Raw genomic sequence first — 27,923 nt, 5'->3', positions numbered from 1 at the left:
CAGTTTGGAATATGAAATGAAAGCTGTCTTTTGCATAGTAAGGGAGGTGTTTTCTTAGCAGATGAAGTAGGATTGTTATTTTTAGTTGCAACAGTGTATTACAATAGGCAAGCATGCTCCTCATGACGGCTGACCCATTACCAAATATCACTGATGCTTGTTACACTGCATTATGAAATGGTTAACTTTGGCAACTGAGGTGCTTATAAACTGCTCAGTATAAAATAACGAGTTGGATGGGACTCAAAGCTTTTAAAGATTACTTGAACTCTAATAGAACAAAATCATGAACGGTTTTTAAAAAGATATGCATTTGTGAATAAAATAATTTCCTTCATAAACCAATGATTTCTTCAAAATCAATTTAATAATGAATTTCATCTTTTATTTTAAAGCACATTTCACAATGAAGCTGAAGAAGAATTAACAACAGTACGTTTCTAATACTGATCATTTCTTTCCATTGAAATGAATGCACTTCAGCACCATACTTTTGTTCTGTCTACTGAATTCATATCAGAAAAACAAATGTTAACTGTACCTTCCCCTTCACAGCAGAGGATGATGTAAAAATGGGAAGAAGTTTTGTTCCGAGTTGATTAAAATTAAAACCTTCTATTTTTAAAACATCAAATTAGCATTACCAAATTCTTTAAGTCTCCCTTCCTTCCATTAGAAAAACAAAAACACTGCAATTAACATAAAATTGTCATAATGATTCTATTTTACCAGACATAATTGCATAAAAAGTCAGAGATACCACCTTCAGACAGGTTATGGCAGCAGCAGCAGCCATCATTCCACAGAAATCACATTCTACCCAGCTGGAAAAGGAAGTTACAAAATGGTTCTGTATGCATTAAGTCAAATGTTCAGAATCTTTCAGCTTTTGTGTTCTGAGTCTTCAGAAATAGTGATTTTTTGCTTAGGTTTGGTAGCCTCATCCATTAGCTCCTTCAGCTGCCCAATCTGCTCATCACGGAAGTCATTAAGCTTTTCTTCTGTGAGTTGGATTCCAAATACAGCCTTTTTTCTCGAGCTCTGTTTGTCGTCATTAATTTGTTGCCATATCAGCGCTGCATAGTTCTATGAAGAGAGGATATAAAGGTCACAAAAATGACACGTGCAGGATACCTGTCAACTTCTTTTAACACCATTTTACCATACAATCATACTCTTACACAACCTATGAAAATCCACCAACACCAAATGACAAAAACTACATCTTGTTCAGAAAGAACCACGCAATCACCGAAGACACAAAGACCAGAGGGTCTTCTGAACATGAGAACTTCTCTTGGTCGTGTTCCTTTCGGACAGACTAAACTGCATTGCCCCAGGTGAACCTCCCCAATGATCTTCTGAAGGGAAGCACGCACCCCAGTCAGTGGGATCTTACCCACTGTGAAGTGTGATATACAGCTACTGAAACAGACAGAACAAGATACGCAGCGTATCTCAGATTGTTACTAACAGAGAAAAGCCATCAGTGTTAAATAATCTCTGCCCTGGAAGTAGTGCCCTCAGCAAAGCACTCCACCATGTGCTGATATGTTGTTCTCTCACTTAAGATTCAGCTTGAATGCAGAAAATGCACCATCTTCTCACTGCACGTGAACTGTAATGCAGAACTCCAGATGAAGATCAGAAATAAGTTTAAAAACATAACAGGAGAGGGGAAGGAAGCTTACGTTTGCTCTTTCAGGAATGTACCACAAAATCTGGTGATCACAATCTGTACCCGGCAATGAGAAGGAGCAGCATCTTTGCTTTTGCTTTAGCTTTCCTTAGAACTTACAGAGTGTAACTATTTACCAATAGCACCTCCTCTAACAGCAGAGCCAAAACAAACCCCTGCTCAGCCTTCTCAAACAAGGAAAATCACTTCTTCCTTTCTTTTTTTATTTTACATATAGCTACACCTTCTAAATACAACAAACCTTCTCTGGCAACTGTGATCCAAACCTCCGACAGATTTTCCAAGGGCATCTTATTCCAGTTACAGTTCACACTGTGCTCACAGTACGTGAGAGAGAAGAAACAAAGCTGGAGACAGACCAGCCTGCAGGCACAGCAGAGTCATGCTCAGCATACATGAGGCAGCAGAGGAGAGCAGGAGAGCAGCTGAGCTCAGCCATCGGGCTGCCTCAATACTGTGGCATGAGATTGAATGATGTGGATTCTGTAGCTGTCTGCTACAGAAACTCACAAAGTATTTACTGTAATCAATAATCACCTTTTTTTTTTTTTTTTTTTTTTTTTTTCTTCCAAGAAGGTCACTATCTGAAGTGAATACACAGCTTTTCCTCTGTTTTATCAGAATGGCACAGGGATGGGTGACAGCTGAGGTTTTAGAATATCACTAATTAAGGAAAGTCAGCTTGTTGCTTACAAAGTTTAGAAGAAATCAAATACAAAAATAAAAGCCCCAACTGCCCAAACAAAAGCTCTGCTGCCTGACAGCCAGATGGACAGACTGCCATCCTGCCCAGTACACGCTGACAGGCTAGCGTACACCTGATATGATATGAAATGTTGAGCAAAATGTATGATTTAATTATAAGGTAAAATAAAAATTAAATTCCCATCTGCACTGGGAAGAATGGCAACCATCTTCTCTGTCTTCTTTGGCATCCTCCACAAAGGTAGGCTTAACATGTAGAACATTGTATAGAGTTGATGCCTTTATCTCTTCCAAAATATCATCTTCACTTACAGCCAAATTAATGACGTAACACTGATCAAACAACAACATCACTGGGACAGAGCAGCGGCAGCTGCTCATTGCCCTGTTCAACGTCTCAGCCAGCCATCAAGAAGTGATATCAAATGATTTTAAACCATTCCTCAAGATGATATCTAAAAACAAGCCTGGCCTGGCAGGTCACCCACATCACTCATTGGAAATTAACTCCAAATTGTAGCCTGTCAAATTCTTGTTCTGTTGCAAAATATTACACCTGCTGCCAGGGCTGTAGTGTGAAGAAACAATAATGAGAATGGACAGCACAGCAAGCAATGCCCTCAGCTTAGATTGCACAGAAACACTGGATTTATGTTTCTACATACATTCAGACAGATTTCTGTAGCTGACTTACTCTTTTCTTTTTTTTTTCCCCAAAAGATCTCTCTTTGCTTTGTTTTCTGTTAAGCTAATTAAGTATCAATTGCAGACAAAATATTCAGAGAAGTGGTGTTTAAATGGGGGATATAGCTCACGAAATTCCAAAGCATTAGGACTGTGGCCAAATCCAGAGTCTTCAGTACAGCAGAGATGTGGACCTGTTGGAGCACAGCCAGAGGAGGGCCACAGTGATTTGGGTCACTGATGTAACACAGCTCCTGCTGGGAGATGCTATTAGATTCACCACATAGCCATGGACATCATCAACATCTGAATGGCAGGAGATCAAACATTTCAGTTCTGATGCAACAAACACCACTTACATTCAGAAGCTACAATGAGGCCTCTCCAGGAACACCATGCTCCATTAACTAAAGCACTAGAAATAAGGTATCTTCATAAAACTATGGCTAAGCTATAAATTTATATACAAGAAAAAAAAAACCTAATGATAAGCTGATTTATTACAGAAGCCAATGTTTTTTCTTACATTTTCTTGATCTAGCATCTGATTCACTACTAATGCCATAGGTACACAGTCCATTGCCTAATATTGAATAGAAGAGGCAGAGCTGTGCAAAATTACAACAGCAAAGATAAGCAAGCCTTCTTTATGTCCTGTGTTCACACAGTTTTGCTGGAGGTACAGCTTAAATAAAATCCCAATCCTCCTTGCATGCACACACAAACCTCTGCTGCTCAAATTAAGCAAACCGTGAACTCCAGCTCTTGGGTAGTGAGAGGATATGGAGCGGAGTCCCAGCACAGCTCATGGCGATGCCAGATTCATTCACCTGACTCACGAGTTACATTCCATGAGAGCAATCTGGCTAAAAATACTTAAAGATCTACTTACCACCTTCAGAAAGCTTGTACAAGTCAGAAAATCTGCTGTTTCTTTTACATTTCAAATTTCAGACATGCTTGATGTTTTTTCTTAATAATAGAGAAGCTAAAGATAGAAAGTTACGCAGAAGTCAGTGTGTTAAATACGTAAGTTTATTCAGAGGTTTGCTATGTACAGAACAATGAAGACTTATAAAACAGACCAGGTACCTTATAAGACCAAGTCCAAGACAAGTCCAAGAGCAGGGAGTAGCTGAGAACCCATCCCACAACTGAAGACATCTCATGCCTCAAAAGTAAATGAAGGTTGAACAAAATCCTATATTTTCTAATTAACAGACCAAATGGTAATTAAGGAGGAGCTATAACCACAAGCTGCACGAAGAACAAATTCTACCACTTGCAATGGGATTTTGTAAAACTGATGAATGTTACGTGTGTAAGAGAAACTAAACATGCAGACCCAGGCTGCGTGGGGTGACACGGTTCTTCTTCAACTCATGATAACCTGACAAACCATCCTTCAGACATGAGGGTCTCATCACTACATTCCTTTCTCTAACTGGCTTCAAACAACTTTCTTGCTTTCTTGTGCTAAAAAGAATGTGTTTATTAGTTGGACTATTTTTTGAAAGAAAAAAGACAAAAAAATACCTTTTATCCTTGAATGAATCTGTAATCCCTCCTCTGGAGTCTGTTTCCTGTTTGGGAACCCTGCTGAGGTGAAACTCAGCAACACCCTCAAGTGAAACACGTGACCAACAAATTCTCAGTTCCTTTTCATCTTCAGAAAAGTTTGAATTACATGGCATTTTCACTTCTGAGGGTGAAAGACCACATCACCATTTCTAACGCAGAGGGCTAAAACAGATTTCAGCAGTACAAAGTCATTGGGTTGTGAAGACTGGAAACAACCAGAAAATGTCAAAAGTTTTCTAAAACTTCATCAGGAAAGAAAAGCCAAGAGAACTTTAAGAACATCAAGTTTTCCCAAGAGACTCAGGACTGATGCTAAACCAACCAAAACTTCAGGGCAGTGACCACAGTAACGCAGGGATGCACACACTGCAGCCACAATGAACTGGTACCATATGAGATTGGTTTTTTTGGTTGCTTGCTTGTTTGCAGATTGGAAAGAGAGAATGAAAAATTGTTCAGCTAAAATGGAGCCAGGGAATGTAATTATGTACTACTTAGTAATCAGCACGGAGAATTATTATTTGATCAGGAAGGTACAAATGGACTCCTTTTTTAACACAGTTTACTAATATTGTTAAACTGGAAGAAATGACATTTATTTAGAAAAATGTGAAAAAAAGTTCAAGAACCAATTCAGCTTTGCTTACCGCTTAAATTATACATTATTTTAATTTCCTTTTTCATATAAGACTTATGAGATCGCAATATGAGGTAAAAGTGGAAAGTTTGTGGTTTGACCATCAAGGTAAACACATATCAATTACCCCATTAGAGTATATCAGAGTGACTTAGCTGTCATTTGTGGAAGAACAAGCTGTGATTAATCATTTCTTTCTGGACGTACAATAACAACATAAGTTTTATGTATCAAAGCCAAAACTGCAGTTTCTAAAAGCTTTTTGCATCATCTGATAGCAGCCATGGTCTTTAAGAACATCTTACCTTATGTCAATAAGCTTCGTCTTAGGTCTTAAAGAGAAAACTTGAGCTAATTCCAGTGAAGGAGAAAGGAATATTCAGCACTCAAGGACCATGAGGATGATCCAAGGGCTGGAGCATCTCTCCTAAGAAGACCAGATGAAGGAACTGGGCTTGTTCAGCCTGAAAAAGACTGTGTGGAAACTTCACTGCAGCCTTCCAGTATTTAAAGGGAGTTTATAAACAGGAGGGAAATAAACTTTTTTACGTGGACAGACAGTGATGTGATGAGAGGGAATGGTTTTAAACTAAAGGAGGGGAGATTTAGATTAGATGTCACAGAAAAGATTTTTACTGAGAGAATGGTGAGATGTTGGATCAGGCTGCCCAGAGAGGCTGTGGATGCCTCACCTCTGGAGGTGTTTAAGGCCAGGCTGGATGGGGCCCCAGGCAATGTGATCTAGTATTTGATCTAGCAGTTGGCAGCCCTGCCTGTAGCAGGGTGGGACTGGAACTTGATGATGCTCCAGGTCCCTTACAACCCAAGCCATTCTATGATTCCATGATTTTGCGACATGCTGGATAGAAGAACTCCTAGGAGAAATAAATTGACCAATTCAGTTCTGAAAATAGATCAAACTGAAAAGTAAACACAGCACAGGAAATGGAACAGGAAGAACAGACTGGAAGTAAGACCAAAGAGATGATCAGAAAACTGAGTTCCAGTGGCTTGCCAAGCTCCTGTGATAATCCTCTCTTCCTATGGACAGGTTGTAAAATTCAATCTGTAAGTTTCCCTTAAAAATAAGCCATAAAAGAATGAAAGGGGAAAGTAAAGAAAAGAAAAAAAAGCCTTCTCTGAAGTACATACCAACGTTTAGAAAGCTCTTTAAATTGGTGCTAGACACAAAAATACTTGGAAGAGAAATACATCAAAACCCTATTGAACTTAATAAACTGAAGAACAGAAGTCACACTTCTTTCATGAATACTGTTTCACATTTTTATACAAATCCTACTAAATCCTCAGCAATGTGAAAGATGCTTATTTATCCACCCAGATTTGATTTCACACTTCACACAGTGCAAGGCAGCTCTCCTGCGATCCTGTGCACTTTCCTCTACTCTTGGTATTTTGTTTGGCAAGTCTTGTGCTACAGCCTCACAGAAGAGTCAAGGATTCCTCACAAGCTGTTCATTTAAAGCGGGGCAAGGGATAAGACCTGAAATGATAGCATCAATACATTTTTTTAGGAATGTAACTTGTTCAGTACACTAGTTACACTGCAATATTTCTATTTAAATATTAAGCTAGAAAATCTTGGCAAAGTGTTTTACTGCAGCTAACTCTAAGACAAATATCAGCAATAAGAACAGACATTTTAGGTTAAAGAAAACTACATTCTGTTTTAGAACTATAGTCACACAACCACAATTAAAGCACACAATAGAAACATCATCAATTCTTCAAAAAGAGGACAAGCACCTTGAATTTGCTTTTATTTCTTTGAGAATGTATCATATCACTACCCAATTTTCAAAGACAATGATTTCATATCTAGGTGTTTGCAAAAGCAAAATAAAGCCTGTTTCCAAGACAACCACATCAGTTTCCAGACTGCTAGCTGCAGAAGATGAAATATCCAATTGATGATACTACTGAAAGGCCTTCCATGCATGTTCTATGCAATTTATACTCAATGAAGCATAAGCATACATATAGAAACTTGGTATCCTTATTTTTCCATTACTCACATTCCTGTATGCTTATTAGAGCCAAAACTTTAAGGTAGCAGAACAACAATAAAAAATCTCAAGTATAAACAAAAATTTCATCTGTAAATAGGCGCCTTGCGTTGATTTCAATGACACCACAAATAACATTTCTGCCGAGGGTGCAATGAATTTTTCACTGAAATGGACCCACACAAGAATAATGCGATTGAATGAATTAGGTAAAACCTTATGGGCAATATTTAATAAGCAGTCCAGAAGGTTATTACCTGAGGGACGTCAGATCTGTCCCTCAGGATGGACAGAAGCATCCCCAGTTTCAGCTGAACATATTCTATACTCTCTGTTCCAAAGCAAATTTGGCAACTGAAAATCACAGAATCACAGAATAGTAAGGTTGGAAAAAAACACTGGGATTATCTGGTCCAACCTCAACCCACCGCCACCATGCCCAATGACCATGGCCTTCAGTGCCACATCCACACATTTCTTCAAAACCCCTGGGGACAGTGACTCCACCACCTCCCTCTAGTAACACTGGCTGAAATGTACACCCTGCAGTGGTACTTCAGGCAGACAAGCAATGGGCTGTGGAAGATTATGGGCCCACCTTTCCAACAAAATGGCACACACACATTGCAAGGTGTGTTCCTCATGCAGCACAATGAAAGTGACTAGCTGTCAATAAAGAAAGCCTACGTACAGGGGGACTCGTATTCTTTCAAGAATAAAAAATGTATTGCCGCTGGGAAACACAGGTGAATCCTTTTTGGGTGTTACTTAAACAAGCATGTCATCTGGTCTAGGAATTTTTAAGTTCTACTCTGAAGAAATAACTCCATGCAGTTAACCAAAATCATCCTGTTAAAATGCAGTCCGTGTTGTTTCTAAATAGCAGCAATACATCGTTTCTATGAAAATAAATGCATGCTGATAAAGTATTTTCCTTACAGCAACTGACAACATACTGGTTCATATCTGTAAAACCGCACTGCAGTAAAGACAATTTATTCACACTACTGATGTGTACTTGTTAAAAGGCAAAAGGATTAACCCACTAGCCTCTGTGCTACACTCTGGGCAAGTTCTTTTCCAGTTCTTGCTGCTGAGCACCAAAGGATGCTAGACGACACTCACATTTAGATAAGAAATACACTTTGTACACACATAAACTTACTTCCATTAAATAAATTGTTTCAAAAATCTCCTATACTCCCTAATAGAACATACCACAGCTCTTCCTTCCTTTTTGTTTTGCAGCTCTCAAAATTGTAATGGAAGGTCCTCTGCTCTGCTTTATTTTCTTAAATTATGGCAATATAACAAGCGTGCAGCCAGAAAGTCTTCTGATATAATAGTGCAGACAAAAAGGTCAGAGAAATTAAGTTGCCTTTCTAAACATAACCCTAATATTGTGCTGGGGCTTTTTCCTGTATGGTTTTTTTTCCTGTTTCTGGAGATGGAGAAACTCTGAAGCCTACAACTCTAACCTGGTTTTTAGCTTGTTCTGAACTATTTCAGAAATTGCCAGAATTTTTCACTGAAGAAAGCAAATGCATCATCAGTGTATTTAAGAGCTGCTGTAAAAGAGGATGCATCTCTACTATATCAAAACCTCCAGATTTGGGGAATTAAAAAACCCACTGTGATCATCTACAAGCCACTCTCTATCTTTCTATCCAAAGAGGATTTTTAAAGCAGCTTTCACATTACAGCAAGTAAGGGCTGAGCTGTCACAGAAGAACAAAAGATTGGAAAGATGAAGTGCAAAAGGAGCGAGAAAATTTCACTGATCATGGAATCACAGAATATCCTGAATTGGAAGGAACACACAGGGATCACTGAGTCCAACTCCTGACCTGCTGAACAAGTTCCCAAATTTAAGAAAGTACCTGTAGAGAGAACTAATTTGAAAGCAACTCTGACAAACTCCATAAAATATTCTCTACTGCTCTTGGGAAAATCAAATATATAACAAATTCAAGCCTGAATATATAGTCCTATAATCTCTGTACAACACATACTTCAAAATGAACTCATCCAAATCTTGTTTCATTGCTTCTTATTTGTTTCTGCTCATGTACAAGGTGTTCTTAACATGAGAGGTGGCTTCCTTTGAATTATTAAATGAGACAAAAAACAAGCTACGGAAACCAAGTAAGTCAAATAGGGTTGTATGTATTTTGAGATGAATGAACATTTAGCCAAGAAAACCTTAAGCTTTCACAAGAATAATTCAGACTGCCTGCTTACTCCAAAAAATTTTCACACACTTGGTATTGCTGAGCTAGAACATAAGTTAATTTGCTTCACAATTTAAAAGATCTTTAAAAATAAGTGAAAACATCAAGGCAACATTTCACAAAAGCAAATACACCATGCTGAGATCGCTCTGACTGGCTTAGATCTGCTCTGTGGCTGCCAACCTCCCAGGTGCTTCAACAGCCACATGCTATGTTGTTCAGCTTTGGGTAAGGTATTGACATTTGGAGCAGGAACAGCTTCCCTGAATAGATGATAGCAGAAATGGGAAGTGCAGCACAACAGTTCTACCTGTGCACTGAAATTCCCGAGATAAAGTACCTCTGCTCTGAGTTAAGCAGTACTATTTAATCATTTTGGTATGGCACATCTGCATTTGTTCAAATGCTCTCTCCACATTAATACGAAGTTATTTTTTCATTAGTGTGAATGATAAGCTGCTGCATTTTTTTATCTGTGCCTTATTGGGAAGTATGTTCTTCTAGTGTGTACAATGACCTGGAAAAGAGTAGTTTTCAAACTGACTACATATCAAGATCTAGAAAAATCTCTATCTGCCATCCACTGGGAATGTGAATAAAACTTGCTCAAGGTTTCTACAGAAAGTAAGCTATATTATTAAAATTAAGCTGTACTAGCCCTATAAGGCTACTATACAGGTTTGCATGCATACTTTTGCGCATCTTTTTTTTCTATAGAAGAGCAGTGGGATCATCTGCATTCTACTGTATTCATTTATGAGAAAAATCCAAAAACAGATGTCCTTGTAACTGCTTGTTATATCCATTGTAGGAGTGACTTCAAAAACTACAGTTATGCAAAAAAAAAACAAAAAACCTTTCCTTGCAGAATGCAGCACAGTGTTTTATTGCATTTGGTGCGCGTAGAATTGGCCTGGGAAAGTTCTGCCACTGGTGCTGTCAAGAATATCACACCTATCTGAAATATCGTTAGGATCCCATCTTCCCTCCACAACACTGCCTACAAGCAGTCTATTCACAAATGAAAACAGTAAAGTGGCATTACTAAGGAAAACAGAAATCTTTGGCGAGTAACTTAGTTAACATGTGCTTCTGATGGACGCATGGCTACAGCAAAGGCCCTAATCAGCAAATGGGGTGGCTAAATAGCACAAGGGGTCACAAGAAGTCATCTGGCACAACTGAAGAAGAACATCTGAAGGTGAAAAGAAAACATGAAGCCAAATTAATTCAAAGAGCTCATTTGCGCTATTATTTACAATTAAAACCATTAATGCTGTTGCATGCTTTCTGCTAGCCTTCTAAATAGATTCAGATGAAGCACTGTTTGATTCCAGTTTAGCTAATGCATCCTAAAACTGTAATGTTGTCAACTAACTGGAACTAAGTCATCGATATCACAGAATTGATTTTCAAACAAGAAGTCTACACAGACGTAGATGCTTAATTTAATCCTACCTTTACCTGTTGCTGTGCATTAGAAGTGCATATGTGTGCAAATAAGTGCACAAACAAAACATGAAAAACAAAATGATAAAACTTAAGGATGGAGACGGCACCCACGTCCAGTATGACCCTACTTTCTAAGTCCTTGCCCACTGCCATAAAGGTTTTTCCAGCAACTGCTCAGCACATTGACCTTCATTTCAGCCAGATATGTAATTTATATGACTGGTGCTGGTTCCATAACACCAAATCTCACAAATTAAACTAAAGCATACTAAACATTGTCAAAAATTGCAGCCAACATCACATCTACACAGTTACATTACATACAAATTAAACAAATAACTGAGCGAAACCAGGCAGTGTGATTTTCAGTTCTTTGTGCTGTTATTCTTGGATGGCAAACAAGCAATGGGCTGTACCACAGGGGATGCTGACATGTATCTCCAGAGTTCACGCCTGCACTTCAGTACCAGCCCATCGTGAATGCAGATTTAAATTATGGCTTTCTGGCTTTTATCACTGTCATTAATTCTGCTTCAGATCCAGAAGCTCTGGGAATTTTCCAGTTAACACTGGAAAACTGTAAGTTCAATCTTTTCTCAGAAATCACAAGGAAAGGTCTAATATTATTATGGTTTGGATGTCAAAAGACCAAGTGTTCTACACATCACAGTAACACACTTTCAGTAAGCTCTTCAATAAAAAAGTAGGGACACAATTGTAACCTTGGAAAAACAAAATAACACCAAGGTTCTGCATCACCAGTAAAAATTAAAACTTACCTAAAAATTCTATCAAACATCTATTTTTGATGTGAAGTAAAAGCAGAAATGACTTGCTTCCGCTACGTGCTTACATATTACGTGCAATTAATGTCATTAAAGACATGAATATTCTTCTCAGGTAATGGCTAAACATGAATGATTTTACTTAAACAATTAAAAAAAATTGGAAGCTAACACTACTTTCCAAGAACTTCCCAACCTATCATCTAATTAATATAAGATATATCATTTAAATCCAAAATGGAAAAAATGTATTAAAAGCAAGAAGAAACAACTTCTCAGCCCCCTCAAAGCAGCAGAACCTCAGGATTCTGGCAGTGTTTTTTCAGTCCAGTGCTTAAGAACATACAAAAAAATTTCACATCATCTAAAAAAATGAACATTTTATCATTTCCCAATCAAAAGTAATGCAGCTGCTCATTTGAAAACCCGAACACAACGCAACAAAAACCAACACAAGCAGCTTTTTCTGCCACATGAGACAGCATCACAGCGGATGCCAGACTGGGAGAACTACAGGCTGGATCTCACTCGGGCCCTTTGCTCCAAGCAGCCTCGGCTGGATCTCACTTGTACTATCCAGTCAGAGCACTTCAACAGCCATCCACTTCAACAGAATGCATGCGCAGAGAGTCTGACAGAAGCAACCTCAGCAAAGCAGTGGCCAGAGCATGGGCTGCACCAGGAAGGGTTGAGAGGCCACACTGCTCAGCCTTCAGAAGAGCAAGCCCAGGGCACGAGTGAGCAAGAAGGCGAATATTTACTTACAGTTGATTTACTGAAGCCGAATCAGAATACCAGCTTTTTGTGAATGTACGTATAATCTAGCTTTTACAGTAAGTTTCCATCTAATTCTTCTGCAACAAACTCAAAACTTCACTGGCAGAGATTTTCAGTAAAGAAACAGAATGCATTTATCTTTTTTCTCACTAAAACAGCCATCAAAGCTTTGCTTGTCCAATACACAAGAGGAAAGAAGAACAAAACCTCCTTTCCAGCTGAAATGCAACCCACGTTTTGCAACAGCAGCCACAAAGTATCAGATGAACATTTACAAGGAATCAAGCACACCTTCAATAACCTCTAAAGTGTGACAGGATTCTATCTAGCAAGCCAAAATGAAATAGCAAGAAAACTAGCAAGCATTTAACAGATGCCTTCCCTACCTCTGCCAGAAGTGCTACAAACCGCAGCATGCTGGAAATGCTTTATTTTGTCCAACATTCTCTGTACCAGAAACACAGAAATTGTTTAAGCATTGTTTGCCTCACTAACCTGAAAGCTCTTCAGATGAATCTGTTTCCTGAGGTCCTATTCCACAATCCAGGCAGACAACACCTTGTCATGATCAATTTTGCTCCTCCAGCTTCACTCACCACCCTCTGATCTGGCCACCTTCCAGCCTAAAGCATCTCAGTGTCCTGTTACCACAGCTGTGCCACCACCAACTCAGGGAAAAACAAGGTAGCGGTCACATTCTTGTTTGGATCAATTCATTAGTAAAATCTTATTTCAGATCTTGCCAGTTGAGATACTGGCAACCTCTGCTGTTTGATGAATACATCCCAGTATGTCTTAGCAGACAGGTCTACAACTTGGCCATCTTCTTCTCAACGTGTCTGTGAAGGTTTTGTAAGGGTGTGTCTTACTAAAATTCACTGAGCCCTGTGTTTCTAACACACTGCCTTGTTACAGATTTTCAGCAATCCTGACACAGGCACTTTTCTGCCATACAGAATCCCTCCAGTGACACTTCTCAAGTCCCAGGATTTCTAGACTCCACCTTACTCAATACAGAAGAAGAACAAAACACCTTACTTTCTCTGCTGATACAGCTCCATTTTAAAAGATAAATATTTAACTGTTTACAGCACAGGTTGTTCTTATCAATGGAAACAAAGACGATATCAGGCAAACTGCCACTAACATTTCTAAAAAACAAGAGCCACCACAACTATTTTCCTCTAGCTGGTCAATTTGGGAAACTAGTCTCCTGTTTTGGAGTGGCATCTGCTGGAGACAGGCACCCCATTCACCAAGCTTAAAAAAATAATAACCAATGTTCACAGTTTTCACAAAGCAACATTCATTCCTTCTTGATTGAGAGCACAATGCTTTTTCTTAATGATGAAACTTCTTTCAGCTATAACAAAGGTAGTACTGCCCACGGACATGACACTGCCCATTAAGTTTCTTTTCATCAATTAATCAGCAGCAGAAGCAGTGGGAAAAAAAAAAACAAACACAGCTATACAAGATCTCCTTTCTTTAAACCATTAAGGATACAATATATATTCATTATTTCATTAAAACTCTTCACATCATGGCTCTCCAACTCTTACAGTAACTCACCACAATGGCTGTTAAAAAGCTCAACAGTATGCTTCACTGCCAACAACCAACTGAAATTAAAAATTCAAGAGGTCGAGCAAACAACTGGATATCATTCTTCTGCCAGACACCTTCAAACGAATTCTACACATTAAAACAAATGCAAAACTACAGTAAATGAAGTAACTACACAGAGCAAGGCAAGAAATTTCAGCACAAAGAAGAACAAAGCAACATTCTGGTACCATGGCCTGAGGCTGACCTATGCTTTCCACATGATGCTTGAGGTGAAGCAAGACTTGAGGCGTCTTCATGGCTCCAGTGAGGACTCCCTCCCTACTCCCACAGCAGCAGATGCCTGTGGCTGGAAAGCAGAGGGCTGCAGTGCATAGGAATTTCACTTCTGTGTGCACCCAATATGTAGATGAGGCATGCTCAGGAATAGGGACACACTGGGTCCTTTCATCAGACCAAGAACACTTGGTGGAAAACTTATTAGTGATCTACACAACAAATGAGAACTTAGAAAGAATGACTGGCACAGGAAAAAGAAATGAAAAACAAAATTCAATACATTATGCCAAAAGCATGCATCTGTTATGGAAGAAGAAAGCATTTAGCTTTCTTGTGCCAGAGAAAGGCTTAAAGAGGAAGAACAGAAGAAAACCAATTACACTCAACTGTTTGATCACAAGACAATGAGTAAAACATTTTGAAGAACTCCAAGAACTTTCCAGCTCCAGGAAAAAAAAGGGACTCTTACCACGTCAACGTCTGTCAGAAGCAGAGTTACAGACCAGCAGCTATTAAGTTCCTCAAATTTGGTTAGGATTTTTTCACTTCAATATAGCAGCAGCTTGTGCAGGGTGTTTATGTCAGATTAGTTTGCTGTAGCAGGTTTGACTCATCTACAGATCCAGCTGGGAGATGTAATCTGAGTAATGTGAGGGAGGTAGGAGCAGATTATGAGAGGTGTCTCCACGGAGAGATAAGACATGTTTCTCAAATGGAGAAAAACCAACAACGGGCTTCAGAAAAGCAAATATCAGCACAATAAGGAGTCAGCAGGTAGAATGCCAGGGAAACACAAAGACAGACAAAAGAATGGTGTGCATCTCCTCTTCTCTGACAAAGGATCAGAGGGTCACCACCAAACATGGCAAACTACCTGGGCAGCTACCAGCTTTTGCTGCTCCAGTAACAAACTACTCTGGTGCACATCAAAACCAGAAAACACCACTAAATAGATTATGGCCACAGAAGGTAGAAAATGCAATATAATTTTTGAATTAAAAATCCTTCACAAAATCTTCAGCAGTATTTTAATGAATTTATAGCTTTCAATAAATAACAATAATTCAAGCTGTGAAAATTCTAACTAATTTATATTAGAAAATTCAAAATCCTACTAGTTTTTAGTAGATAAACGTGCCTTATAAATTTAGGTATTTGCTGCCATCACGTGTACACTTCAAAAACTGCAATCTTATGAACAATAATCACTTCTGGTGTACCACCAAAGTCTAAAATCAGCTATCAAACTACAAGTGAGGGCACTATTGACAGAAGTCAGAAGGTGACAGAGCCTGAAAGATTGCTAATGTAGTACAAATTCTTCCATCAAGACAGACTATACAGATATTACTACACCTCATATAGCGCACAAACTCAAGTCAACTACATAACTCATATGCCTTCCACTGTGCAACTGAAAAAGGCAAAAGCTTGATTATGAGCTAAGTGGCATTTCGTGGTCTACAGAAAACAAACCAGTTGCTCTGATTTATTCTATGCAGATTTTAATACTACCAACACTATTCAGCACCTTCAGTCACGACAGTCATGGAGAGTTGTCTTAAGTTCCCACCCTTTCATCACTGTTCTTCTGCTTCAGATTCAGATTCAGAAAAATGTAGAAATTCAGAAAAGAATAAAGAGATAATATTGCAATGATATAATCACCTGCTAATTTCCTCTAATTTATGGATAAGAATAATTCAGGAAGGAAAAAAAGCATAAAATCAGTGTATAAATTTTGTATCATTCAGGAAATCACATGTAACAAGGGAACGTGCATCTACTTTGGGAAATGGTTTTATACTAAAATAGGGGATAGTTATACTGGATACAAAGGAAATGTTTTTTACAATAAAGATAGTGAGGCGCTGGCACAGGTTGCCCAGAGAGGTGGGGGATGCCCCATCCCTGGAGACAGTTGAGGTCTGGCTGGTCCACGCTTTGGGCAATCTGATCTAGCCGTAGGTGTCCCTGTTCACTGCAGGGGAGTTGGACTAGGTGACCTTTAAGGGCCCCTTCCAACTCAAACGATTCTATGATTCTACTGCACTAGCCATTCTTGAAAGATGGGTAGAAGATCAACCCAGAGGTTTAGCCTGGTAAGGTAAAAAGTGCATCATGCACTTTTGCCTTTGTCTGCTCTGTCTCTCACTAGCATCTCTGCAACAAGAAATGAGCATATTATCAGCACTCAAGCTCTCCACATATCACTAAGCCTAAAAATAAAAGTAAAGTCTGTTTGTAGTATTACTTGCAACTAACTTTTAGTATAATGAACAGTTCATTTGAAAAATCTCATTGACATTAACTTCTGGAAATGACCTTTAAAAATCAATGAATACAAATGTTGTCAGACGCTAAGATTAAATAAATGTTTCCATCATGTCCTTAAAAAAAAATTTTAAAAAATATATATTTTTTTTTTTAATGGTTTTTAATTAGCAACTTCCAGACACAGAAATAAAAATGTTTTGCCAGAAATTTGCTGCTCAGTGTAGGAGCGAGCTGCAGTACGAATGGTAGAATATCAATTAGAAGACATAGAATCAGCTTCAGTCTTAAAACACACAAAGCTTTTGGCATTGTGAAAGACAGCAAAAACAAAACAAAGATTGATAAAGATGCTACAAAAGACAAGATTATGAAGTTGAAATCTAAGGTTTGGTGTATTGGCAAAACTGACACTAACATTAGTAAACTGTATAAGGGAGCCTTGATGAGTCCAAACATATCAGCTACACATCTAGATGTGCTGCACAAGTTCAGGGCTCTGAAACTCCTCCCATCTGCACAGAACGACTTGTAAATACCTCGTATGATGCTGAAATGTGAAAAAGCAATTCTGAAAGAAATGTTTAGATATGCTCCTGATTCCATTTTAATTCACAGAAGAAATATCAATTTTGTGCCTGCGCACAGAACAGAAAAGCATATCCATACAGTACATGCAATTACAGCACTCGTGATATTACTGCAGTAATTACAAAATATAGTACTTGACAGCACTTGTGGTAAGTTGGCAGTGTTTATACAATGTTGACAGTGGAAATGCATTGAAAACATAGTAACACCTACCACGCTTATAGACACTACAATCTGGCAGTATTCAAACAAGTGCCAAACAAATGCTAGAAGGAATGTATCAATTAAACATAAACAATCAGAAATTCTTATAAATTTGCAAATATGGTTTAAACCTGGTTTTCTGTTCAACCTGCTACAGTCTTAAAATACAAGTCCAAAAGACTGGTGGATGTATTATTGAGGTATTTTCTCCATCTGCAAACTTAACCTGGTAAGGATTTCTAGACCTGTATCAAATCAAACCTTTTGAAATGTCTGTCACAGAACACTGATGAAGTAGAATCAGATTAATTTGCAGCAATTAAATAAACTGCTAGAGTCAAAGAGTACTATCTGAATGCATACCATTAATATAATTGACCCTTGATTATTATAACTTCAATATAAAAAAAAGAAATCTGGAGGCTCTCAGAGTTACGTGCTGTAAAAGTACATAATTTGCATCCTTAGGCTTTTTATTTCCTAAGTTTCAACCACATACACAAGTATTACAACGCTTCACATACCACAGTTATGAATACGCTGTGCTTCCTTTGGTTTAGACAGAATTGAATACCACCACTAGATGGAAACCTGAATTACCTTTTAAAATCACGATTCTGCAAACATCCCATTCCCGTGCATGTTGCTACAGCATCTGATTTTGCCATGTTCTTACTCAGACATCTAATCACAAGCTGGCTGATACAAAGCTGGATTCATCAAAAAAGTTTCCACGAGCAGGCAGCCACAGAACTTCCTCTGAAGCATACAAATCTGCAAGCATTAACATAAAGATCCTTGCTCATCTCCCAGGCAAGTGCTATTGAATGCAAGGAGTGAACTGTTACGCATATTAGAGATTCAACCTGTTATACAGCAATCTCAGCTTCTCTATCGAAGTTATAATTAATAAAACTCCCATACAGCTCAGGCTTAATTAATCCCACACAAAATATCAAAGGCACTGCCTATACTTCGCGAATGCATACAATGACCAAATTATCTAAAATTTATAAAACTATTTGCACACCACATATTTATACTAAGTTCTACCACTTCAGTGGCATTTACTCCACAGTTTACAATAACCTGAGGGACTGGCAGCCACAACCATCTGCTGTGTCCCCAGTAATTCACACAGTGCTTCTTGCTGTATCAAAACAGTTGCAAATAAAGCAGCAGACTGATACATCTATCAGGACAGCCACTGCACCAGCTACATGCACAGACACAACAACACATATCATCACAGAACTACAGAATGGTTTGAGACCTTAATGATCATCTAGTTCCAACATCTTGCTGTAGACAGGGCTGCCACTCACCAGCTCAGGCTGCCCAGAGTCCCATCCAACCTGGACTTGAACACATCCAGGGATGGGGATCCACAGCTTCAATGGGCAGCCTGTGCCAGTGCCACATCATCTTTTGAGTGAAGAATTTCTTCCTAACATCTAATCTAAATCTCCCCCCTCTTCTAGCTTAAAGACATTCTCCCTTGTCCTATTATTATCAGACTGTGTAAAAAGTCAGTCTTCCTTCTGTTTATAAGCTCTCTTTAAGTACTGGAAGGCTGCACTGAGGTTTCTCTGGAGCCTTCTCTTCTCCAGGCTAAACAAGCTCAGTTCCCTCAGCCTTTCTTCACAGGAGATCTGCTCCAGCCCTCTGATAGTTTTTGTGTCCCTCCTCTGGATCCACTTCAACATCTATGCTATGGACACCAGGCCTGGACACAGTACTCAGTACTGTCAGACACATACACAGTATGGGACCTTGCAAGGGCAGAGCAGAGGTGAACAATCACATCCCTCTCCCTGCTGACCACTTCTCCTTTGATGTGGCCCGGATACAGTTGGCCTTCCAGGCTGCAATTGCACACTACTGGCTCATGTTCAGCTTTTCATCCACAAGAACCCCTCAATTCCTTCTCAGTAGGGCTGCTCCCAATGAGTTCTTCTCACTGAGTCTGTACTCACGCCTGCGAGTACAAAATCTTGAACTTGCCCTTGTTGAATCTCATTCAGTTAAGTTGGCCCACATCTCCAGTTTGTCCAGATCCCTCTGGATGGCATCCCTTCCTTCTGCCATACCAGCTGCACCACTCAACTTCATGTCATCAGCAAACTTGCTGAAGATGCACTCAATCCCACTATCATTGCCACTGTTAAAGATGTTGAAGAGCACCAGTTCCAAGACTGACCCCTGAGGGACACCACTAGTGAATGGTCTCCACCTGGACATGGAGCCTTTGACAACAACCCTCTGGCTATGATCATATAACCAGTTCCTTGTCCATTGAATAGTTCACTCTTCAAATCTATATCTTTTCAACTTAGAGATAAGGTTTTGGTGTGGGACCATGTCAAAAGCCTTACACAAGTCCAGGTAGATGACATCAGTTGCTCTTTCTTTGTCTACTGATGCTGTCACTTTGTCCAAGAAGGCCACCAGAATGCTCAGGCAAGATCTGCCCTTGGTGAAGCCATGCCATCTGTCTCAGATCATCTCCTCATCATGTGTGTGCCTCCAGATAGCTACCAGGAGGATCTGTTCCACGCCCTTCCCAGGCACAGATGTGAGGCTCACCAGCCTGTAGTGCCCCAGGTCTTACTTTCTCTGTTTCTTAAAAATGGAAGCCATGTTTCCCTTTTTCCAGTCACCAGGGACTTCACTCAACAGTTATGACTTTAACAAAAATGATGGAGAGTGGCTTGGCAACCACATTTGCCAGTTCCTTCAGGACCCTGAGATGCATGTTATCTGGTTGCATAACTGGCATGGTAACATGATATAAGCATTAAGAATACCAATGTCAAAGCTTATGAATTTGGAAAATACATATCAAGGTCTAAAACAAAATCTCAGTTTTGCCTTTAAGTCTTACTTTCCATTAAATCCAGACCACACTATTACTGAAACAGGAAAAAAAAGGAAAAAAAAAAAAAAAGAAAGAAAAAAAAGTGGTATATTTCCATACAAGTTAAACTGAGCGGCTTAATCAAATGGTGTACCACACCAACCCAGAGCCACAAACACACAAGGAACCGCTGGCGTCAGAGTGGGCAGAGGAATCTGGTGGAGAAAATACTGTTCTCTAGCTGACAAGTACTCCGTGCTCATTCCCATGAGGTGCAGACCCCACACATGCCAGGCCGCTCCTCCGCATCAGAAAACCCCCAGGCTGTTGGAGCCTTAGCAGAAGAGAAGCGGGCTCCCACTCCTGCTTCTAATCCTACACTTGAAGGAGCACTGGAAGGATGGGAGTGAAGCCAAGGAATTTCATTACCAAGAAATGTTGTTATAGCGATTCATTTTGGTTCTTTGGCTATTTGGTTTTCTTGTTGCTTTTTTTTTGCTCTTTGGTTGTTGGGTTACTTTGTTGGGTTTTTTTTTTTGTGTGTGTGTGTGTTGCTGTTGTTCTTCTTTTTTTCTTTTATTTTTATTTTTTGTCAGAGGGATTTTTGGACATAATAGTTGGTTCAGGGAGCTCACCAAACCCTGGGTGCCCCAAGGAAAAGCTGCCATCTTACACAGGCAGACTTCAGATCTGGCTCCAGAACAGGTCACCCCACGCGCAAGGTCAGGGCAGCAGGATGATTCCCTGCATCTGGCCATGTTCAAATCCCACATGCTCTTTCATTTATCAGCCATAACTATTCAGCTTTCAGAGAAGTGAGAAATTCCTTCCTGCTTCTTGAGAGATATCAAAGAAAATAAAGGAAACTGCCTCCAATTCAGTGCTTACAAATTAAGACTCAATGGCTACCCTAAGTAGCAGCTAAATATATAAGTCTCAATAGGAATTTATTCTTAATAAGAAAGTTTTCACCCAGATAGTCATAAAAAACACTAAAAGCAAATTCCAATGTATCCGGTAATGTTACAATGAAATATTACTCTTAAATCCTATTTCACAATTTTCATAAAAGTCATAAAATGGCAAAAACCTTAAAGTCATATTTCACTTCCAAAAATACGTACTTCTTTGTCAGGCAAAGAGAAGATCACTCATATAATGTACTTTACAGAAACTTACAGCATAATACAGAAAGTTAGCAGCAGTTGCAGACTTACACAGCCCATACACTTGCTGAAAAGGCAACCCACATTCCACTCCTGTTCCAGTCTGATTCCAGTACTGGCAACAGCTTCCTCATCTGCCCAGTCAATTTGTTTGGTCATTTGCTCTTCAAATTCTCATTTCAATTTCTCAGTGTGCTTTTGATTGCAAGAAGCTTAAAAATAAATCAAAAAGGGGGAAGGAAGATCATACTAGCCAAAAGAAATAAGAAGGAAAACATTTGTTAGACCCAGTCACCAGCAGAAGGAGATGCATCGTGACAGCTGTGCCCTGAGAGATATTATGGGTCCATGCCATAAATCATTCCAGCAAATCAAACACTGCAAGTGCCAGGCAAAACTGAAAACAAATTTGATGAATGATAATTACTTTTATCATTTCTGATATCACGTTAACTAGAAAAATTAGCCATTCTTGAGAGGCTAAGGGACCGGTTCCCCAGATAGAGAGATACAGTTTCATCTTAATTTTGCCAATATAATGCCCAGCCATATTAACAGGAATGAAAAATAGTCACCTTTCTTCTCAGTGTACAACAGCAGATGCCAGCTCCCCAATCAGTCTCAGTTAATTTGAAAGCTTATAAAAAGACTTTCTGAGTGAAAAAAGGCCAAAGCATTTCAAAGACAATTTATTCTATCTCTCTGATGTGAGAAAATGTCATGTAATTCTGCAGAATGATTCTGCTCATCTCAAGACAGTCCAGATCTTCCAATCTACCAAGGTCAGACTTTTTAAACAAGGTAAGTATGAAATTACCTATTTCAAAATTAAAAGAAGAATTATGTAAACGATGTAAAACAAATACTTAAATTACCTAGCTGAATATTCTACATTATGTCATTTGTAACCTGGAATGAAGTAATCAATATTACCTTAATATTACCTATTCTTATGTAAGCGTTCTCATCAGCTACCATATGATTTAGAAGACTGTTGAACTAATTCACTTACCATATCTGTCAGCATTAATTCAATACCATTCCAAGGTAATAATCACTATCAATCTAATTATATCAGCCACCTCCTGTAAGTGAGTACCAATTATTTTAATTAAAATATTAAATATTTAGAAAATAGGAAGGAGCATACATTAATAATTGATATACTTAATTTGAATCTACCTGAACAGCCATAATTCCTGAACAACAACGCTTGCTTTCTTTGCAACTCCCTTTAATATTTCCCAATGGGTCTCAAGAAGCAAAGCATTAATCCAACAGAAATGACAGGAAAAACACAATTTTTATGTTGTTCTACTTTTATACAAATTTGCACATAGCTGCAGAGTATTTCTACCAGTTCTGATTCACTAAAGAACTCTTCCAAGAATATTCAAAGCGCACTTTATCTATTTTATAAACTCAAGTCAGTCTGGATTTGCCATAAAATGGCATTTTCCACCAGCACAAATTGTGATGGAACAATAAATTTCCCCCTTTCTCTATAAACCAAAGAGTTCTTTTCCCATCTCTGTTATTGCAAACTGATACTGCAGCACTATTAGGGCAGTAATTAGGGCAGATTCTTCCAGAATCATCCCCATACTGAGACAATACTATCTGGGGGTCTTTTCAACACTTTTTTCAATTTCTGTTTAAACTTAATCTAAGAAATCTCTCTTCAATGTTCTACTTGTGCTTCTGTGTACTGTAAGTATGTTCAAAATGACTGCACCCATTGAGAATTAGAAGCTCCATTCTATTTCTTCGATGAGATTTGGGTTCTTCCTTACTGCAGTGTAACAGAACCTAATATTAAAGAATTGTAGCAATTTTAAAAGCTACAGTGGCTTGAACACCCTGTAAAAATAAAATTCCTCTAATGGTTGTTCTTAATGCATTTAAAAGATTACAGTTTTCACACCATGTTTCAAGAGAAATAAAGGGGATTTGCACAGTTTATTTTCCCAGGTAAACAAACCATGTGTTCAGTTCTCTTGAAACAGCATCATGATTTAAAATAGCATGGTGAAAAAACATTGGAAGCAACCCTAATGACTGATTAAAATGTAGGCAGTTTGCTAAATAGTAAATCTGTAAATACAGATCAAATAAGAGGACAACAACCTTACAAACTATGTGTTCAAACCAATGACCTTCAACACATCCCATATCTTACTAGGAGCTCAGCTCCATTTCTGTTTTGTAAAACAGCATATTCAGGCACTTTCCCACACACAAGGTCTGACCCTATCCATAAAGCACCGTAGAAGTTTTAACAAGAATTATAGAATCATTAAGGTTGGAAAAGACCACTGAGATCATCTAGCCTAACCATCAGCCCACCAGCACCATTAGCATCTTGCTAATCTTGCTCTTGGCTAATCCAAGTCTTCCACAGAATACCTCAGCTACCTGGTTCAGGCCTTCAGGGGCCGCAAACCACAGCACGCTGTGAGAGGCACAGTCCCAAAGGCCAGAAATGCAAAGGTCTGATTTAGAAATTCCACCCTTGAAACAGATAATAATCTGGGGGAGAAAAATCCCGGAAAGAAACAAAAGATTAAAGGAAAGATGAGAAGAGCCACATTAACCACTTGCTAATACATCCCAGCATCTTGTTAGAAGAAAGGTGTATTTGCAAAGTTCTTAGTGCTCACGCACTCAAAACAGTTATTAAATTAGTTTAATTTCTTTGAACATATCATAACTAATAGCAATGCATGCCAGGTTTCAAAATTCACATTCCTTTCCTCATAATTTAATTTTTCCTAGTTTTCTCTGTAATCTACTTCTAAAACATTTTTAAACTGAGAAATGTGTTCACTATTTGTTCACTTCACAGAAATGGCTAAAAATATCTCAGTGTAAACACCATTTTCCTTTTAAAAAATATTGTAAGGAAGATTTTACCACTGAAAATAGTAACCTGCAACTTGTCTTTTTAGCTCATGCTAACACTGGAAACAGCAAAGCAGAAACATTTGAGCACTACCAAATAAATTGCAACTGAGAATTACAATAGCATCAGCCACTTGCAAAGAAGATACCAAATTTCCAATTTCAGCATCAATCAGTTGGTAAGCACCAAATAAAATATACTTCTTGCTTTCCTCTAAGGAGGATACCAGGCAGCACTCTCCCTCCCTTCTTACACCCCAGTGTTGGGTTAATGGATCTGTATTACTCCCTGCATTTTAGCTACTGCATACCTAACAGACAGATGGTTGGTCCAGGTCTCCCCCAGCACCCTTCCATCCATCAGTCTGCAGCTCTGCACACCACCTGTTCTAATCAACTCCCAACACAGAGCAGAGAAAACAATTCAATTTTCCTCCCTGGCAAGGAAAATAACTTTAAGAATAAAAAGCAAAAGTCAAAAAAAAAAACATTTCAGTGAGTATGAAAATTAACTAGAGGCTTAATTGTCTATAAAATCCTAGAATCTTTTGAGTTGGAAGGGACCCTTAAATGTCACCTAGTCCAACTCCCCTGCAATGAACAGGGAAACCTATAGCTAGATCAGAGCCCCGTCCAGTCTGATCTTGACTGTCTCCAAGGACAGGGCATCCACCACCTCCCTGGGCAACCTGTGCCAGTGCCTCACTATCCTTACCGTGAAAAAACTTACTCTTATGTCCAATCCAAATCTTCCCTCTTTTAGTCTGAAACCATCTCCCCTTATGCTATCACAACAGACCTTGCTAAAGAGCCTATCCTCTTCTTTTTATCTTCCCTTTAGATACTAAAACCCACGCTCAGGCCTCCCCAGAGCCTTCTGATCTCCAGGATGAACAGCCCCAGCTCTCTCAGCCTGTCCTTATAGGATAGGCGTTCTCTCCCTAGGATCATTTCTGTGGCCATCCTCTGGGTGCTCTCCAATAGGTCAATGTCTCTCCTGTACTCAGGACTCCACATCTGGATGCAGTACTACAGGTGAAGTCTCACAGCTCAGAGCAGAGGGGCAGGAGCACCTCCCCTGCCCTGCTGTCCATGCTTCCTTTAACAGCCCAGGATATGGTTGGCTTTCTGGTCTGCAAAGGCACGCTACTGGTTCATATAGGTATGTCTTTCATCATTGTTTGGATGCTCTAACTGAAAGCTCTTTTCCTTTATGGAGTATCTGTCACATTTCCCTGTTCTGTGGCCTTTTTTGGGCTTACGGATCTGTCAGCACCTGACTGGCACCCAGCCACCTAAAGAGTCCCTCCCCTCCGGCACTTGTGAAATGTCACAGAATCACAGAATACTCCAAGTTGGAAAAGATCCATAAGTATCATTGAGTCCAGGTCCTGGTTCCACACACAAGCACCCAAAATCCAAACCCTGTGCCTGAGAGCTTTGTGCACTGTTCAAACTCCATCACGCCTGCTGCCCTAGGAACTGTTCTGTAAAGGCAACAACACCACTCAAAAATGAAATACAAGTTCATGTGGAAGCTATTTACACATGTATATTTAGTTAATCGTAATTATACAACCAGCTACACGTGTAGCTATATATACATACATATTTATGTAACATACATGCAAATGACACCTCGTAATTTCACATCTGTTTCACACGCACAGATAGCTAATTATATAATTGTTACATATAGATGCGCGCACAGTTGTGGTCACACGCCTACAAGGCAACGACAGACCCCCAGCGCTGCCCTGGGCTGCCAGCGGGGCAAGGGAGCGAGGTGCCCCGCCACAAGCACGGGCTGCGGCAGCGCAGGGACAACCGGGCCGGGCACGGCCAGCGAGCGCTGCCTGGGCTGCCAGCGTGCCCAGGCGGCCCGACCCGCCGCAGCTTCCCCCGCCACCCGCGGGGCCGGGCCGGGCAGCCATTGAACGCCGCTTCCCTGGGCACTTGCCTCCCATTCCCGCAGGAAGCGCCGTGCCTCTGCGGGCCCCGCGCCCTTGTGCTTCTTGAACTCCTCCTTGACGTAGCGGTCGCCCAGCTCCCGCAGGGCGGGCGGCAGCGCCCGGTGCAGCAGCAGGATCCGCCGGTAGAGGCTCCGCGCGCCGCCCGCCCCCGGCCCAATTGCGCCCGGCATGGCGGCGGCGCCGGAGCTGTCAGGCGGGGCCCCGGGGCTGCGCTCCGCCCTCGGCGGAAGAGGCCCGGCGCGGGGCGGCCGCGGAAAGCCCCGGGGTGGCCTCGGCGGGTGGAGGGGCGTGCAGTCCGCCGCTGCAACCTCAGGGCTAACTGAAAGTTAGAGCGTATTCCGAGGGCATTGTGAAATCCTTCTTGAAGTGGCAGGAACGGGGCACTAACCACTACCCTAGCTGAAGGGTGGTGGTTATGTTGCAGTGAATAGTAAAGAAATGTTTCCACAGTCCACTCTGAAGCGCCGTGGTGTAGCTTTGTCCAGTTCTCTCTTTTAGCTCTGTTTTCATAGAAATACTATGACTGGAGAAGACAGATAAGGCTATTTAACCCAACCACCAACCCATCCCCACCATGCCCACTGACCGTGCCCCTCAGTGCCACATCCACACGTTTCTTGAACACCTCCAGGGATGGTGATTCCACCGCCACCCTGGGCAGCCTGTGCAGTGCATCACCTTTCTTTCAGAGAAGTTTTTTAACTCCTCCACCGTGAACCCTGCTTGGTGCAACTTAAGGTCATTCTCTCTCATCCTATTGCTGTTACCTAGAAGAGGCCAACCCCAACTTCACCACAGCATCCCTTCAGGACATCATAGGAAGCAATAAGATCTTCCCTGAGCCTCCTCTTCTCCAGACTGAACAACCCCAGTTCCCTCAGCTCTTCCCCATCAGATTTGCATTCCAGACCCCTCACAGCTCTGTTGCCTTCCCCTGGACTCACGCCAGGGCCTCTGTGCCTTTCTTGTAGCGAGAGGCCCAAAACTGAACACAGTACTCAAGGTATGGCCTCACCAGTGGTGAGTACAGAGGGGCAATCACCCCCCAACTCCTGTTGACTACATTATTTCTGATTCTCCAAGAGGAAATAACTCATTTTACACCTGGGCAGAATTTGGAGCAAATTAATTCGTCCGCTAAAACCAAGCTTTCTCAACTTCAGTTTGGTTCATCTGCATTTTGAAGCTTGGGTCCTGCCTTCCTGGGTCTGCCAGGGCTTTGTGCCACCCCACTTCTATCGCCAAGCTCCTACTTTCTGCTGCCTCCCACAGACAGCTCTGCAGCTTGCAGTGAAGTTTTCTCAGCTGTTTAACATCATATCCAACCCACCCACATGGAAAAATCTTCAAGTATCAACAGTCATGGTTATTTTGAATACAGAAAAAGGGGCTAAAACTCAGGCAGCAGAAGCAGCAGTGAACATCTACAGCATAATGATGGTGCTCCATTAAGCTCTTGCTAGCTGCCCAAATAATTGACTTCAAAACAAAAGGGAAACATTTCCATAGGACCAGGGAGCATTAAACTTCCCCC

General features: G+C 40.2%; 1 protein-coding gene across 1 annotated transcript; it reads right to left on the bottom strand.

Moving 5' to 3' along the window:
• Nucleotides 1-348: 348 nt before the first annotated feature.
• On the bottom strand, nucleotides 349-26,597 carry SDHAF3 (succinate dehydrogenase complex assembly factor 3). The gene is made up of 2 exons (XM_052692419.1): nucleotides 26,377-26,597; nucleotides 349-1,086 (listed from the first exon to the last, which is right to left on the bottom strand). The coding sequence occupies exons 1-2, from the start codon at nucleotides 26,557-26,559 to the stop codon at nucleotides 883-885; spliced, it is 387 nt and encodes a 128-aa protein (XP_052548379.1). The 5' UTR covers nucleotides 26,560-26,597; the 3' UTR covers nucleotides 349-882.
• Nucleotides 26,598-27,923: the final 1,326 nt, after the last annotated feature.

Source organism: Tympanuchus pallidicinctus, unplaced genomic scaffold, assembly GCF_026119805.1.
Source record: "Tympanuchus pallidicinctus isolate F22 unplaced genomic scaffold, pur_lepc_1.0 scaffold3, whole genome shotgun sequence".
Classification (NCBI taxonomy): Eukaryota; Metazoa; Chordata; class Aves; order Galliformes; family Phasianidae; genus Tympanuchus; species Tympanuchus pallidicinctus.
This window is presented reverse-complemented; position numbering and strand designations above follow the sequence as displayed.